This window comes from Chionomys nivalis, chromosome 22, assembly GCF_950005125.1.
Source record: "Chionomys nivalis chromosome 22, mChiNiv1.1, whole genome shotgun sequence".
Lineage (NCBI taxonomy): Eukaryota > Metazoa > Chordata > Mammalia > Rodentia > Cricetidae > Chionomys > Chionomys nivalis.
The window spans coordinates 43,495,676-43,512,845 of record NC_080107.1 but is presented as its reverse complement, the minus strand read 5'-3'; the positions used below and the strand labels follow the sequence as shown (position 1 = coordinate 43,512,845).

The following is a 17,170-nucleotide window of genomic DNA, read 5'->3' as shown; positions in this document are numbered from 1 at the left end:
AAGGAATGCAGTTGGTAACTGTAGCACTCTTGGGGAAATGGAAAATTACAGTTGCTCCTTGGACCTGGCTTGCCCATTCTCTAATTTAAATTTTTATATATCCTGAGGAGGCCAGAAGACAGTGTCAAATTCCCTGGAAGTGGAATTACAAATGGTTCACCTAGGTGCTGGGAACCAAACTAAGGTCCTTTTGCAAAAGCAGCCAGTGCTCTTAACCAGTGAGCCATCCCTTCAACTCCCCCTACTCTGGTTTGTAATAGTAGACACAAGCAGGAGTTGTTACTTGGAGTAACAACTGGGGTTATACAGGATGATGTCGGCAATGGAAGGGTGGGTGGATAATTGAGTGTGGCCAGGAGACAACCGGATGACTCTCTATAAAGGACTGAGCAGAGGACAGCAGCTCAGCTGCTTGTCACTGCCTCCCCAAAGGCCTACCATGCTGCCTGGCTGGCTGTGGTCCCTCGCGAAGAGCCTTCCAGAGCCCTGATGCAGCCATTCTCACCTCTCTTCTGCTGCTTCTGCTGTTTCTGCTTTGTCCTCTTCTAGTTTCCGTAGGCGGCCATCTTTCTCCAACCTGCCGTACAAGTCTAGAATCTCCAGTTCCAACACCCGAGTGATCTTCTTCTGAGCCTCATACCTGCTCTCTGCAGCCTGCAGCTGTCCACTGAAAGACAGGGCCTACTTCAGAACACGGGAGGGGACTCACTCCAACCCTACCCTCACCTTTCCTGTGAGTCACCTCGCCTGGCTCTTGACATCCTCAAGGTATTTCTTCTGTTCTAGGAGAAGGTGGTCTTTCTTGGCCAGAAGTGATTCCAGTTCCACCACTCGCTTCTGTGAGGCCTCCAGCCTCTGGTTCTGCTGGAGAAGATGGCTTCTGTTCTTTTCTAGTTCTTTCCGATATGCAGTTTTCATCATTTCTACTTCCTATAAAAAAAGGTGTAGAGTCAGTACTTACAGACAACTGTGCAATGTAACTCAACAAGAAGTGTCCCCAACACTGAGAGGCACTTAGTGCCCTCACCCAACTGAGTGAGGGTGGCTTCCTGGGCATTTCTGATGTCTACCACTGAGGAAACCATCTGAAACACGGAAGCCATGTTGTACAACAGTCACCACAGCATGTTTATAAAAGTCAGGAACCGCAAGTACCCTGAGAGCTAATGTTAGGACTCTGTAAGAGGAAGCATGTATTTGCTCTGTTTGCAGGGTGCATACAGTACCAGTAAAAAGGCACAAAAGTGGACCATCGCCCACAGGATCATGCTTGTCACAAAGTGCACTGAATAAGCCACTTTGCATAGCTGTAGCATCAGGTGAACGGCACTGGCCATTTGCCCTCTTTTTACCCTTCCTCCCTCTGAGATGGGGACACAAAAAGAATATGTCTGCTCAGGAGAAAAAGCATTTTCAGGCTGGATACCTGCCAAAGCTTGTCAGCCAAGTCATACAGGTGGCCTGCCTGCATCAGGAAATCCGCAGTAAGTGTAGACTGATGTGCTCCCAAAAGGTGGAAAGAAGGCTTTCCTAGCAATTGTTTAACACACACACACACACAAACACACACACCCAACACCATACAAGTTTTTCAAAAAAAATCCTAAACTGTTAAGTTGCAAGGAGGTAATCTTTCTGGAAGGCACCAAGCCTCAATGCTGACCAGTGAATCGGACGTTTCTAGAAAGCAGAAGGTAGAAATGGCTGAAAAATGGCCATTCCAGCTATGCTGAATAGCTCCAGGTAATGACTTCTGTAACAGAGGCAGCACAATCATCTTCCACAGCTACAGACCCCACCAGCCAAAATTCAACATGTTCACTGTGTGCACTGAGTGTGTCATGCTGGGTTCTTGTCATTATTCTTGAATATAGTTTAACAGCTGCTTATATAGTATTTACCTGACATTAGGCTTGTGCACGTGACCTAGAGATGGTTACAGTACAAGGGAGTATTCTGGGCCAACACCACATCTTATGAGGAACTAACCATCTGGAGATTTGCAGGGCCCTAGAACCCACCCTGAACAGCAATAGTAGCACCTGTACTTATTTATGGATACTCACACAAGGAATTAAAACGGCAAGTCCTGGGCATCTCAGTAACCTCACAGCCTGTTAGATGCCTGCACCTCTTCCATGGGCCTGAAGAACAGTGACCCAGATCCACACCTAGGGGTAGATCTTGGCCTGCTCAAGGCCCTCACAGGGTAGTAACAAGCACCACGCAAACCTAACAGAAAGGGACACAGGACTAAAAGCGTGCAGAAGATTTTGAGAAGGGTTGTTCTGAGAGACACCCACCCATAGGAGGGGGTACTCGCCTCTTCCTGGGAATACCATGTGGTTGGCCTGTGAGGGTTGAACTTGGGGCACTTGACACACCAATGGGCAAGACTAACAAGCTAAGATGGCGGGGAGAAGAGCACAAAGAGCCTGGCTCCTTCAGGCTGGTCCCAAACTGCTACCTTGAAAAACTTGGAATTCATCTGTCTCAGGACTTTCTTCAAGTACAGCAATAAAATTCTGTATTGTTAAGTGAGATTGTTCGTTTTGTTTTGTGATATACAACAGAAGGCAGCCCACCTAACGAGTGGGCTTCCCAATTCATAACTGTGAAACAGCGCCCAAGAGGGAACAAGGCTGCTAATGGTCTCAGGAGTCCGAGTAACAGAAGTCGGTCCAGCTAGGCATCATCTCTCTGGAGGCATCAAAAAGTTGTTTCAGCAGCAGCCAGACATGGTGGCAATACCTTTAATCCTAGCACACGAGAGGCAGAGATAAGTGGATCTCTTTGAGTTCAAGGCTAGCTTGGTCTATGTAGAGTGTTTCAGGGCAGCCAAGGCTACATAGGCAGACCCTATCTCAAAAAACAATGCACCTCAGCAAGCTCTTTGGGTGGGTGGGTGGGTGTCCTTGGGTCTGTTCCCCATATTCTCTAGAAACCATTCTGCTTTCAGAGTAATTCATTGTTGGAGTCTAGACAGTTTCACTTTTGACATTCTCCAGAATCTGAACCAGAGGCTGAAAAGAGCTGAGAAGTAAGAAGCAACTCTACTACAAATGAGGTCTCTTCAGTTCTGAGACAACACTGTCCACTTGGAGACCACAGATAACATTTCATAGAACCTTGACCCTAGGGTGCTAAAGGCACTTGATGGAAGAGCATCAAGAGCAGAGTATACTCTTGAAATTCCAACCCAGTTCCTTTACTAATACCGCCCAAGGCTGACTGTACAGTGACATGGACGTCTGTTAGCACACTGGTAAATATTAACAGGCCTTGCTGCCGACACCAGCACTGAAACAAACATCGGTAGGACCAGAGTCACAGGGAAAAGGAAACAAAGCAGCATGAGTGCTGGGTCATAGCAGCACCCACACACCCTAGGTCCTGAAAGGTGGGCTAGACAGATCTGGGTGCCCCCATCTTTCCCCTCCCTCCTGCTCTGCAGCAGTAACAGCTCACACTTGCACTATGTGATGGCCAAACTTGGTGACCTACGGGATACGAATCACTATGGAAACAAACCTCTGGGTCTCTCTGGAAGAGACTAATGTAGACTAAGTTAACTGAAGTGGTAGGACCAATCCTAAATATGGGCAGCACCATCCCATACGCTGGGGTCCCAGAATGAATAAAAGGGAGAATGTAAGATGAGCATGAATCTCTCTCTGCTTCTTGACTGTGGATACAATGTAACCAGATGCCTCATACTGCTGTCACCATGCCTTCCTGGCCAAGATGGACTAGATCCTTAAAACTGTGAGCCAGTAAACCTTCCTTGCTTCGGCTGCTTTTTCAGGAGGTTTGTCACAGTAGCGGGAAAAGTACCCCTGCAAAGCAGTCCCACTAGAGTACATGCCTGCTCCATGCCCTCCAATGACTGGCCAGTGCTGGGTGGTTGGCCCTGGCTGCTCTGCAGAATATGGGGCCAGACGGCACAGTTTTCTGCCTCTCAGTGCCCTGGCTACATACCTTGGTGGTGTCAGGATGCTTGCTTTGCAGCTGCTCCAAGTACAGCTCATTGACCTCCCCGAGTACCAGAAGCTGCCTATTCAAGAACTCCATCTGCTGCTGCACCGACTCACTATTGGAGAGCTGTCCAGATGGAAGTGAGAAAGTGCAAGTTCAGCATGGCAAAAGTAGTCAACAGATAGTGACAGTGACTCTTGAGGAGCACAGGGCAATGCAGGGTAGAATAAACCTGAGTCCAGGGCTAGTGGAGGAGAAAGCACCTAAGGGCAGCAGAAATATACTTGGGTTGTGCTCTGTACAGAAGCAACATGGATGTATTTCATTGTAGCTAGTCCAAGAACACTGGCGCAGACATAGCCCCAGTGAACTCACCCGTTTTTGAATACATGACACAGAGATGTCATTGAATCCCTATGGGGAGTCACAGCTCAAAAGCCTTAACAAACTGTTTATATTTCATAAGCAAGGTATTAAAAAAGGACTCCATGGGATGTGCCTGGCCCCAGCATATTAGGCACATTTATTGTGAGGGCTGTCTGCTCTGGAGGGAATGCTGCATTTGGCAGTACCCATGCCCCCTACCCACTCACTGCCAGGAGCACCAATGTCTTCAGACGTTGCCAAATGTTTCCTAGGTAGAACTTTTCTCTGCTGGAGCACCAACACATACATACAAGTAGTATATCTGCCCGGCCTGAACCAAGAGTCAGCAGGCGGGGTCTCGTCTTACCTTCTGAGAAACCTGGCTGAGCAGCAGCTCAGTGTGGCACACCTTGTAGTTGGCCTTCTTCAGCTCTGCCCGCAGCTCTGCAATCATGTTCCTGCAGTCCTCCAGTTTTGTCTACCAAAGAGAGTTGGTTGTGAGGTTATAAGAGCACCTATGGGCACAGGCAGAGCTGGGGATGCTCTGTTCCTCAACTGCTCTGTTGTTCATCAGTTTCATTTTAAAGGAGAGATTCCATAAAGGTAAAAAAGAAAGACGGAAAATTCCCAAAGACCTGATCCTTACAGTTCCCAAACTACATGTCCCAGGCCAGGCAGCCACAAAGAAATGTGGCCCAGACTTTTCACTTTTTAAGGGAACCACAGTGACCTCTGTGGGATATCATGGGAACTACCAATTAGTTGGTAGAGACAGGCCACATGCCTGTGGATAATGCCACATCCTGGCAAAGTTGGGCTTTTGGTGGCTTTTGTGATTAAAAAAAGCAAATGAGAAAACAGAATGGAAATGAGAGTGTCACTGTCTACTGATTCCTGGCCAGAACACTGTGTGGGGCCAACAGGGTCACATGACCTTGGCAATCATACCTATTTAAAAGTGAAGTTTAAAATATTTTAAATGTAGGTGTGCTGTTTCCACCCAGCAACTATGTCAGGAGGAATCAGTCTCACTGAGTGTTCGTCTGCTTAGAGCAACAGTTCTCAACCTGTGGGTCATGACCATCAGAAAACATTTCTGATGGTCTTAGGAAGCCCCAGCCAATAAGTTTATTTTCATTGTTACTTCATAACTGTAATTTTGCTACTGAGTGGTGTCTCAGTTCCTAAGACCATTGGAAATAAAGAGTTTTCCAATGGTCACAACCCACAGGTTGCAAAACATTGGCTTAGAGGAACATTAAATTGTTTCTTTCGGCTCCAGAGAACTAAGGAAACTATGAACCAAGAAAGCCAGGAACTTCTGTCCTCAGTAAGAACTATGCAACATGAAATAAGCTCATCATTTCAGGAAGGAAAGTATTCATCTCAGGCAAGATGAGTAAGGTAAGGTGACAGGACACAGCTGATGCCACGTCGTCTACTGTCATCCGTCTGTACAGCAGCTGATACCTGTAACTCCTGGCTCTGGTTGTAGAATTCTTCCCGGTCATGCTGCAGCTGTCTGATCTGGCTGTGCAGTTGGGTCACCATGGTGTCATGCTGTTCCTGAAGCTGACTGTATCGAGTTTGTTCTTTCTCAAGACTCACCTTCCACATCTTGATGTCTTCCTCTTGTAACTTCAACTGATCTTTCTAGCAAAGGAAGGGACAGCATCATTTTAGGGGCCACCCAACACAGGCAGCGACACTCAAGCTTAACACATCACCAACACTGACCACACACACTGCCCTGGAATTTTCATCATATATTTACCAGCCTGGTACCTTTCTAGTGTCAATATTTTCCAAACTCCACGTGAGCACATGGACCTTTCCTTAAAAAACACCATGCTTCTTATAATTGCTGAAGTCCTAGCTGCCAACTGAGGAAGACCCTGGATATATATAGTGCTTTAGTCATCACCATCACCCAGTGTACCAGGCACAAGGCAAATGCTCATTGGTACAATTTAACACCACGGGGTACAACGCAGACTGTCACTATCATTGTTGTCTACAGAATGGGTAAAGAGGCATCAAAAGGCTTAAGATAAACCAGGTGAGGTGGTGCACGCCTTTAATACCAGCACTCAGGAGGCAGAGGCAAGTGGATCTCTGTGAGTCTGAGGCTAGCCTGCTCTACACAGTGAGTTCCAGTTCCAGGGCTATACGGAGGGACCCTATCTCAAACAGATAAACAACCCTCCACCAAACCCAAAACAAACAAACAAAAAAACCCAAAAGGTAAAATCTACCATTCAAAGTCCAGATCTGGTTGGCTGTATTCCCATGACATCAAACCCCTTCAGTTCTGTACCATGAAATAGCTTACCAGCAGGAAAAATAAAACTACATGGGCCCTTCACATTCATGGTTCTCATGGTTCCTGAGAGCTTAAGGAGTTCTGAGGTCCAGCTGGGTACACCTGTACCTCACAGGCTAAGTGGCTTGTCCTCAAGCCATTAGAGCGGAGCTGGGACTGACAAAGGCTATTCTCTTATTTGGCAGCTGCTCTCCATAAGCCATCACGTGAATGGATACCCCTGCCTGCTCACCATGGCCGCGTTGTGCTCCTCCAGAGCGGCTGCCCTGATCACCTTGCGCAGGAGCCTTCTGTTCCTGAGGGCGTGCTGCTGCCGCTTGAACCGCTCATACAGCAGCTGGTTGTGCAGTAAAAGCAACTGGTCTCGGAGGGTGCGGATCTCATCTGAGGGAGGAGAGCCTGATTTTAAAGCAGAGGGAAGGTGGCAGAAAGGCCTTTTACACACAGTTCCATTAAGGGCCTCCCATGCACCTTACTTAAGAAACATAATCCTTGGGGTCTTAGAAGACAGCCCATCCATGAAATGCTTGCCGTGCAAGCATGGAGGACTGGTTTGATATCCAAAACCCATGAAGAAAGAGTTAAGCATGGAAGTTTGTGCCTGTAATCCCAGCACTGGGGAAGTAAAGACAGGCAGACCCTTGGGGCTCACTAGCCAGACAGCCTGCCTTGGTACAGTAGCAAGCTCTAGGCCAGTGAGAGACCGTCTCCACACATGTGCACACAATTCTGACCTAACCAATCAGTGTGTGAGTTCCCAGCACCACCATTCTTAAGAGATGGAAGAATCTTCTACTTGCCTTCCCTTTAAAGAATCTAAAGGTGGTACCAAGGAGGGCTCCTGAGGCAGGAAGGAAACCTGATCATGGAGGTATTTCTGACCTCCTTTCTCTCTGCCACTGCTCCCTCACTTCTATGCTTCCCAGGGAGACTTCCCAGCACATTCACACCATGCAGATCTTTACTAGCGAAACCTGGTGCTTACTTTTTCATTGAACTCCCAAGTTCATAGTACTTGCCACTCCTTAAAAATATGAAACATTGAGTCTGCAATACTTGAGATCCTCTTGCCAACTGGAACAGGAGCCAAAGGAAGCCCCTTCCTGAGGGCACCCTTCAAGTACAGAAAAGGGATGAGTAGGGCTGGATGTGTGCTGAAGCAACAACTTTACCTCCAAAGTGGGTCCAGTCAACAGATTTGCTGGGTAAGGACAACCTAGGAAAAGATTGTATAGTAAGTTACTGGTCTGATCAGAAAACACAAATCTGACTTTCTATTGTTGGTGATGGTGTTCTGAGAAAGTCTCATGCAGCCCAGGCTGGCTTTGAACTTGCTGTATAGCCAAGGATGATATTGAACTTCTGCACCTCCTGCTTCCATCTCCCAAGTGCAGGAACTGCAGGTATGGGCCATTTTATTATATGGTGCTGGTGATCAAATGAAGGGCTTTATGAATGCTAGGCAAGCACTCTACCAACTGGGGTACATCCTCGGCCAAAAAATATGGACTTTTAGCTGTAGCAAGGTCAGAATCTACCGTTACTTAAGAGAACTTCCATACTCCCAAGTCTATGGCTAAGCTGGAAGGGAGTCTTGGTGGCTGGGAAGGGGCAGGCAGCCCACTGCATATAACTAAGTCTCAGCCCTAGCAATGAACTCCTTGGCTTAGTGGCTGTGCCAGAGGATCTGTTGTCCAACCACCCTTTTCCAGAAAACATTGAGCCCTACTCCCTCCACACACAGAGTCACTCTCCTTGGACAAGCTACTGTCACCCTGTTAAGATAAATGCAAGTCATCTACCTGATTCCAATACACCAAGTTTCATTTTATAAGTGGAGTTTTAAATATTACAATTCTTATCAAATTCCACCTTAGGGTATTATATAAACAAAAAAGTGAAAAATAGCCAGATGTGGTGGTACAACCTTGTAGTCTCAGCTCTTGGGAGACCATAGTAAGAAGATCACGAATTCCAGACTAACCTGGGCTACACAGTGAGATTCTGTCTCAAAACAAACAAACAAAAGATTAAGCTAATATTTCCCAAGAACCAGCAGCAAAAGGATCAACCCCAACTTAGGTAATTCTTTCTCTTCCCTTGGAATTCTCTGAGAGGGTAAGGAAAAAAAGACTGAAAGCTGCCTCAGCTCTTAAGCAGTCCATGTGCTCTGTGGACCTGTAGAGAACACTGATAATGTCATCTTTCAGCACAGCATAAGAGAAAACAGAAACCTAAACTGGAGGATATACTGAAATCAGTGTTACTTTCTCTAAGCTATTATAACCTCATTTTTAATGCCTACTTTTTGGAGAACAGATGTGCAAACACCCACTGAAGTATCCTCACAGAACAGAGGCACAGAATGACCTGTACTGACTTATTTACAGGCAGCCATTGTCTCTCTCACAGATCATCCAGGCACAAGTACCCATGCTCTAGACCTGGGAAAGCAACAAAATAAAAGGATATCTAAGACAACACAAGAGAACCAGCTGCCTCGGGTACAAGTGGAAAGGGATCATCCTGCTGTGCCCTCGTGGCCCTGTGCTGTCTAGAAACAACAACAGGGCCCAGGCTTACTTGCTCAGCTCCTTGCTGTGCGCATCTGCTCCCTGCTCTATCAGTCTGTCCAGTACTTCCATTGGGGAGGTAGAGGGCGCACAGTCTTCCTCAGGGTTCCCTTTCACTTTCTTCAGCAGCTCCTCAGTCTTCTTGCTGACAAAGTGACAGGCAGTCTTTGGCAAGGCCACCTCAAAGAGATGATCATATGGGGGAGGCTGACCACTTCCAAAGCTCACTCCTCTCTGAGGTGGAATTTTGCAAGGGCTGGGAGTGAGGATACTGGTTTCCAGAGAAGTCTGGCGATCTCTGTCCCCAGCGGGACTGGCATCAGCACTGCCAGAGGGTGGGTCTATAGGAGTAAAGGCTTGCTTTGGTGTGTCAGGCCCATGTTTGTCCAGAGAGGAGTGCAAAGTCTCAGGGTTGATGCTGGAGCCCTGAGTCCCAGAGGCTGTCGAATGAGTCTTCCGCTGAGAACCAGAGAGACTGTCTCGGTAGAAGGGAGAGTCAAAGCCCCCTCGAGGAACTACAGGATCCGCCTCTGCAGTGGTGATCTCAGAAAGTTCTTTAGATATTGCAGCTGAAATGAGGGTAGGGAAACAAGGAAACCCTGTAAACACTCAACCAGGCGAATGGGCTTGGGTTTGTGTACTACAGGGGAATTAAAGCAGACAATACTTTCCCTGTACATGCTGGAGCACTATTTTTCACCTCAACACAGAAAGTCTAGCAAGCTCGTGAGTTATGACTCTAGAGCCTAGTTCTGAGACAGAAACAAGATACTTTCACCACCTTGTAGCAACCCACACATATTACCTTCTTCCTTATCTTTCTCAATACTGTCTTCCTCAGAAGCCAGGTCACCTAGGAAATCTGATAGATTCCCCAGAGTAACAGAACCTTTGCTTGAAGGCAAATCCTCTGCAGAAAGATAGAGACAATGCAGGTCACACTGGCTAACTCCTGCAAAACACAAAGCTGAAACACTGCACACACATTTACAGTGGTTTTCCCAGATGAAGCAACAAAGCTGGGACCATGAAAGAGAACTTACGCAGCATTTACAAAAGTTCCAAACCCAACCCACAAAAAATACACTTCTCAGGCCATAATGTCTCTCATGATAGATAAACTCACCTAGTTAATCTGCTCAAAGCAGACACATTTCCGGTAATAGCTTAACAGCTTTCTAATACTGGTATTGTTGTGTGCCTCTACGTCGGCATCAGCACTATTCCTCCAGAACACCCTTCTCCCACCTAGCTTAGCTTTGAAACTATGGAGTTCAATGCAAAGAGACAAGCCAGGTCCATCATTACCCAGGGCGTTTACCTAGTCCTCGGTCATTTAGAAGATAAGGCTGTCTCTGCAGGTGAGGCCTTGAGGAATCTGCTCTTTCTTCCTGAAAATGGAAACAAACAGTGAAAATGCTGGGCATGTTCTGTGGCACACAGTAATGGGTTTAAAGGTCAGTCCACTGTTTTTGAAGACAGTGTTTCTCTGTGTAGCCCTGGCTATCCTGGAACTCACTATGTAAATCAGGCTGACATCAAACTCAGAGATTGACCTGCCTCTGCCTCCTGGGATTAAAGGTGTGTGCCACTATGCCTGGCCAGGTTGTTTATTGGAGATAGGATCTATGTAGCAATGGAAGACCTAGAGCCTGCTACATAGACCACTGGCCTCAAACTCACAGAGATCCAACTGCTTCTGCCTCCCAAGTGCTGCAGCTAAAGGCTTGCATCACCATGCCAGGCCCTAGGCTTATGAGCTTTTTAATGGCCTATTTTCACTTGCAAATAACTGAATTTTATTATTGGCTATAAATTATTGTCAGCTGTTACCTTGAAGTGACAGACTTGGTTCATCATTTAATAAACTGTCACAGGTAGGAGAAGAAAATATGAGCAAAGTATATATAAGTATGAAAATGTCATAATGAAATCTATTAGCCTATACTGAATCTGAAAAAAAAAATCAATTAAAAAGAAATTTCCTGCTAAATATTCAGGCCTGAATAAATCATCTGTCAGTCACTTGTCTTTCAGATAAATTGTGCTCCATAGAAAAAAAGCAGCTAGTTCAGCTCCAACTCAAACAGCTACAAGGTAGGACTCTCCTCATCTTGCAGCATGCAATAAAACACGCTCTGAGTACATTTCTTATTTTACTTGCTCTTTTGAGACAGGGTCTCACTGCATCTATACTGGCCTTGAATTCACAATCCTCTTGCCTCAGCCTCTGGAGCGTGAATCAAATGTGTGCCACAATACCCAGCTACATTTCCTAAGGGTATATACATAATTTCAAGGCCCAGATTTCATGAAAACTCATCATTTCTGCTTCTTAGTGTAGAACATGCTTTTCCCTCCCTTTTCCTATTTCTAAGCTGAAAGAGTATGGGGGGTGGGGGTGGGAATACAATACCTTAAGAGTCTGGTCTCTAAGTTGGTCTGTGCTAAGGGGTCAGTATCTTATTACTGTCTGTACTGCCAATGACACAGGGAGGGCACACAGCAGTCAATGTTGATTTGAAAGTTGGTCTAACCCACTGAGTATGAAAGGCTTTTGGGGTCCTAGGGTTGGCAGGTCATACCTTGAGAAGCGATGACACCTATTTTCAGTTATTATGATTTAGTTCCAACCCATCCATTCCAAGACAAGATATGCACTGGTATCTCTGGCCTGCCACTCACCTTCCTGGGGGGTGCAGCTGTGGCCTGGGAGGCTGGCCCATGTACACAGTCATCTGGGGGACAGGGCGGGGCTGGAGGAGGAGAGGTTGCCGGGGTTCCCAAAGGAGTTCCTTTTCCACCTGCTCAGAGACAAGGATAATACGTAGAAAGGCTGAGCCAAATATCAGACAAGCTATCATTTTCTCAACACTGCTACCACTATGAATATAGCTGTCCAGTTAACTTCTTGGAATCCAGATCAGCCTCAGTGTCTATCTCTTTACTCATTCTGAAAAGTCCAGAAAATTATATTAAGTTTCAAAACCAAGTTTATTACTGCCAAATGGCACTCAAAGTCACTATGAGATCCTCTGTCACAAAACACAGGCCCAAACCAATCAATCAAGTCCAACTAAGACCCACATACCCGTGGTCCCAAAGGCTTTACTGTAGGGGTGTGACAAGTCAGGTGGGACATTTCCAGGAGACGTAGGAGGAGTGGTCATACCACAAACCATAGATGGGCTCCAGAGAGTAGCCTAGAAATCAATAAGGAACATCAGCATCATCAAGGGAGCACTGCGTCCTACACAAAATTTCTAGGCCACATTTAGTTTACAACTACAAACTGCATGTTGCATTTCAAGTGTCTGGACTCCAAGGTGCCCACGTGGTAACAATGGCTTTCACTGCTCCTATTATGGGCCCTTAAAGGGCCCTCCTGAAACTCACAGTGTGCAACTGCCCCACAACATACTAAATCCTGACCAATGGCCCAGCTTCACTAGGAGAAGAGCAGGGGAAGGCACACTGAGTGGCACCATACTTGCAGCGGCTCAGGTAACAGCCGTGTTGATGGGGAACTCAGACTCTGAGGTAGCTGCCCAGCTGGACTGAACAACATCAGTCGAGAAGTGGAGGAAGGGGTGGAAGTAGCGCCCCCTGAAATGAGAGGGAAGGAGGCAGGGGTGAGTATAGGGTGCCGAGTCATTCTGATAAACAGCCTCAATCTTCTAGATCATCTGATAACACTCAATTCTCTATTTAAAATCACTAGGGGCAGCCAGGCAGTTGGTGGCACACACTTTTAATTCCAGCATTTAGGAGATAGATGCAGGAGGATCTCTGTGAGTTTGAGGCCAGCCTGATCTATAGAGTGAGTTCCAGGATAGTCAGGATTACAGCCAGAAACCGCGTCTTAAAAAACAAACAAACAAAATCACTAGAGGCTTGGGCATACTTGGGAATAAACTAACATCTAAAGATTCTTGTGGGTTGTTTGTTTGTTTGTTTGTTTGTTTTGAAAAACGGTTTCACTGTATAGCCCTGACTCCCCTAGAACTGGCTACATTACCAGGCTGGCCTTGGAACTCAGAGATCCACTGACTCTGCCTTCTAAGTGTTGGAATTAAAGGAGTGTACCACCATATCCAGCCTTTAAAGATTCTTTAAATGCCCTTTGGAAGTTAAAGTTCAGCAGGTCTGATTTAGTTATACATGAGGATAATTTAAAAGGCACGCCATGCCTGACAGCCTGATGTGCAGCCTCCATTGCAGCTAAAGCCAAGAGCTGCTGTGAATCCAGACTCTCAGTCAGTGTATAGTCTGGGGCTCCACTGGAAGCTGAGTCCCTTATGACACAGGAACCAAATGTAAGCACTTGTACCTCACTGTGTTATATGCTGAGGACTAGTCTGGGGATCTGCAATGTTATTAGATGAGAAAGTGAGAACATTTAAGCTTTAAAAATAGAAAATAATTCAAACAAAATAGAGATAAACTCTAATTTAGAATATTCCCGGAGAGGTCCCTAAGCAGTCTTACTCTAGGAAGCGCACTGAAAGCAAAAATAAAAACAATGCTTTCCAGAGATGAAGGTGTAAACAGAGAGGACCAAAGTTGCTTTTTACCATAGCTATTCTGTGTGTCTACATAAGGGCTGGTGGTGACATCAGCTGAACGGTGAGGGAGGCAGGCAGAGAGCTGGTGAGACACAGAATAGCCGTCTTCATACGAGGCTTCTGTAGGGTCCAGAGAGATTTTGGCACACTCTATTACAACATCATGAGTTTCTAATGTCTTCCACCTAGAAAAGGCAACACAAGTCAAGAAAAGCATGCACTAATCCACCTAACCATATTAGTTAAATCCTCAAGAGGCCAACTCAGTGCTGGTCACTGGACTGTGATTAGCAAAGCATGAGGCACAACCATGCTACCCAGGTAGGAACAGCACTAGATAAAAACTAGCCATCCATTGAACAAACCACCTTCCCTAGTTAAAATGATTTCATGAAATTAATAGAAACAGTTTGAAAGAAAAACATCACCAACAAAGATGAAGAATAGCTTCTTAGATTGATTATACAGGCAGCTCTCGGGGAGGTTTGCTTTGACACAGAGCTAATTGGGATGGGAGGAGCTGAAAGCACTAAGCAGCTAGGCTGAACTGAGGTCTCCAGCCAAAGCCTACAGGTTCTTCTAACACATCCCTAAACCAGAAATACTGTGCAGCCAATTAAAACTAAAAAGCATGCAAAGATGTTAAAGAGTTTCTGCAGTGTGAACCTCAGGCCCACACATCTCCAATCAATCCTATAGAAACATAGGAGACAATGCTGAGCTGCAATATGGCTTTGGCAGGAACAAGGCCAGTCAAAGGGAGCTGTCCTCTGGCAGAGTGGTCAGCACAACACTGTGATTAGCATGCTTTCAATAGATCAGTGGCTGCCAGGAGCCATGGAAACTTTTACTGTGGACACAACTGTTGTCAAAACTTAACAAAACTAATTTTACTGTATATAAACCATATATATTACTAAAGTTGATTTTAAAAATCATGCTTTTGAATACTAAAGGACTTTCACCATCTTTTGGGTGTGGGTTAAATTTTATATCTTTTGGATCAGGGCCTCACTCTGTGATCCTGGCTCTCCTGAAACTCACTCTGTAGCCCAGGCTGTCCTTGAATTTGTGGCAATCCCAAGTGCTAGGATATACCTGACTAGAATATAATCTCTTTTTAAAAGATTTCTTTTTCATTTTATTTATTTACTTGGGAGCAGGGGAATGCCACAGCGAGACAGGTAGAGATTGCAGACAGCTTGTGGAGTTAGCTCTTCCCTTCCACCACGTGAGTCCTATAGAGTGAACAGGTTGTCAGGCTTAGCAACAGGCACCTTAGAACCAATGAGCCATCTCATCACTTTAGAATATCTTAAATGAGAGAAAAAAAAACCCCAAAGCTGTTCTGATAAGTGCCCACAAATAGACTGACAGTATTAAGTATTGAAATTCAAAGAACTAAAGGGGCTAGGAGTAAAAGCATGTAAAAGCATGTACTCCTCAAGAACGCCTGGCAGACCTGAGTTTGATCCCTGGCGCCCACATAAAAAGCCAGATGTGGTGGCACTCAACTGTAATCCCAGCAGTCCTACAGCAAGATGGGAGAAAGAGACAGAGGAGAATCAGCCAGAAGCTCCAGTGCCAGTGGACTGTAAGGACAGAAACAGAGGCTCTGCCTCAAAACAGAGAGAACTGATCCCTAAAAAGTTGCCCTCTGACCTCCACATACACACACGCCCCACCCCCTGTCACACACACAAACTAGAGGCTGGACTGTAGCTCTGTCACAGATGCTTGCCAACACCTGCAAGACCTGAGTTTAATCTCCAGCACCACAAAAACCCGGATTTACAGGTAGTATTCACTCTCTTAGTTTCTTTAATCCCTTCTAGATCTTCCAAATGTTCTACAAATGTCCCAAACCAGCAGAAGAGTTAAACTGTGCACACTGCCCAAGCATAAACTTGCTCTTAGGACACAGAGCTTTACTGTCTGTGGCTCTAAGTTCATGGTCATTCTGACAGGACTTTTGTCCTCTGTCCATGTTTACAGGGAGGAAGGCAACAGCAGTAAGTAAGGGCATTGTGTGGGGTCACCTCACAACACTTTTTTTTTTGGTTTTTCGAGACAGGGTTTACTCTGTGGCTTTGGAGTCTGTCCTGGAACTAGCTCTTGTAGACCAGGCTGGTCTCGAACTCACAGAGATTCACCTGCCTCTGCCTCCCAAGTGCTGGGATTAAAGGCGTGCGCCACCACCGCCCGGCTGATCTACACATTCTTATGGATGCCTGTTCACTCTCACATGTTGAAAATGTGGCATTAAATACATAGAAGGTGTGCGGTGCATAGCCAGAGCACAAGGCAGCTTCCCTGAGTGGCAAGTGTTTCAAGCATAGTCCCTTGGGTATAGACATGTGTATGGGATTTAGGGGGATGACGACTCCTCTTTCCACACCTTCAGCATGACTAGCAAGAGATTAAATGAGGAATCAAGACACATATGCACAGGATTAATTTTAGTAAAGAAAAGATTCCTTTAAAAAAAAAATACATAACCAGCAAGATGACTCAGCAGGTAGACATCTGAGTCCAATCCTAACTGCCCATGTTCAAACCCTGGATCCTACATACAGGTAAAAGGAGAAAATTATTCCAATAAGCTGTCCTCTTCTCCATACACATACATGCACGCATGCATGAGCATGTGCATATATATACCCAGATACACGCAATAAGCAAATAAACATAAAAGAGGATTACAGTAGATGTTTTGCTTATTTTGCAGTACTGGGGATTAAACTCTAAATACTGCACATGCTAGGAAAGAATCAAGTTAAATATTTCACACTACACACTACTATGTGTGGAGTGGAGTACACCTGAAGAGGTCAAAGGACAACTTATGAGGGCTTGTTCTCCTCTTCTACCATGTGGCTTCAGGTTTTTGTGCTTGGCCTTAGACACCTTTAGCCACTGACCATTACACTCGCTCTAAATGTTTTATTTTAGTTCATGTAAAACAAGTATTTCCTTGATACTTAAACAGACATTTTAAAAAAATCTTAGTTTTAGTTTTTATGAGACAGAGTTTCTCTATGTAACTCCAGCTGTCCTGGAACTCACGCTGTAGACCATGCAGGCCCCAAACTCAGATATCTACCTGCCTCTGTCTCCCCAGGGCTGGGAGCAAAGGCATACACTACCACGTCAGGTTTAAAGAGACTGCTCATATTTTAATGTCTCTGAAATTGCAAACTACAATCGTAACAGCTGATCACTTGTTTACTTGTATCCCTTCTCTCAGACTCACATAAAATGCATGTGTGCTGTGCATTTGATGATATTTCTGAGCTACTAAAATATGGTAGCTTATGATCCCGGCAACCTACGATCCCAAGGCCAGAGAAGATAGAGGCTGGAAGACT

General features: G+C 45.7%; 1 protein-coding gene across 6 annotated transcripts in view; it reads right to left on the bottom strand.

Annotated features, from left to right (window-relative positions):
* Window positions 1-17,170, bottom strand: part of Tsc1 (TSC complex subunit 1) — a 43,337-nt gene that overhangs the window by 4,823 nt on the left and 21,344 nt on the right. For 5 of the 6 annotated variants that reach the window (XM_057754782.1, XM_057754785.1, XM_057754783.1 and 2 more), the window contains 14 exons: window positions 13,812-13,987; window positions 12,728-12,843; window positions 12,329-12,440; window positions 11,923-12,041; window positions 10,559-10,628; window positions 10,043-10,147; window positions 9,248-9,806; window positions 7,837-7,880; window positions 6,897-7,063; window positions 5,812-5,994; window positions 4,709-4,819; window positions 3,979-4,101; window positions 743-930; window positions 506-667 (listed from right to left, as the gene is read on the bottom strand). In XM_057754782.1, the coding sequence (XP_057610765.1) occupies window positions 506-667; window positions 743-930; window positions 3,979-4,101; window positions 4,709-4,819; window positions 5,812-5,994; window positions 6,897-7,063; window positions 7,837-7,880; window positions 9,248-9,806; window positions 10,043-10,147; window positions 10,559-10,628; window positions 11,923-12,041; window positions 12,329-12,440; window positions 12,728-12,843; window positions 13,812-13,987 (2,235 nt within the window). The remainder of the gene's footprint in view (window positions 1-505; window positions 668-742; window positions 931-3,978; window positions 4,102-4,708; window positions 4,820-5,811; window positions 5,995-6,896; window positions 7,064-7,836; window positions 7,881-9,247; window positions 9,807-10,042; window positions 10,148-10,558; window positions 10,629-11,922; window positions 12,042-12,328; window positions 12,441-12,727; window positions 12,844-13,811; window positions 13,988-17,170) is intronic. The other variant, XM_057754787.1, reaches the window with a different exon arrangement.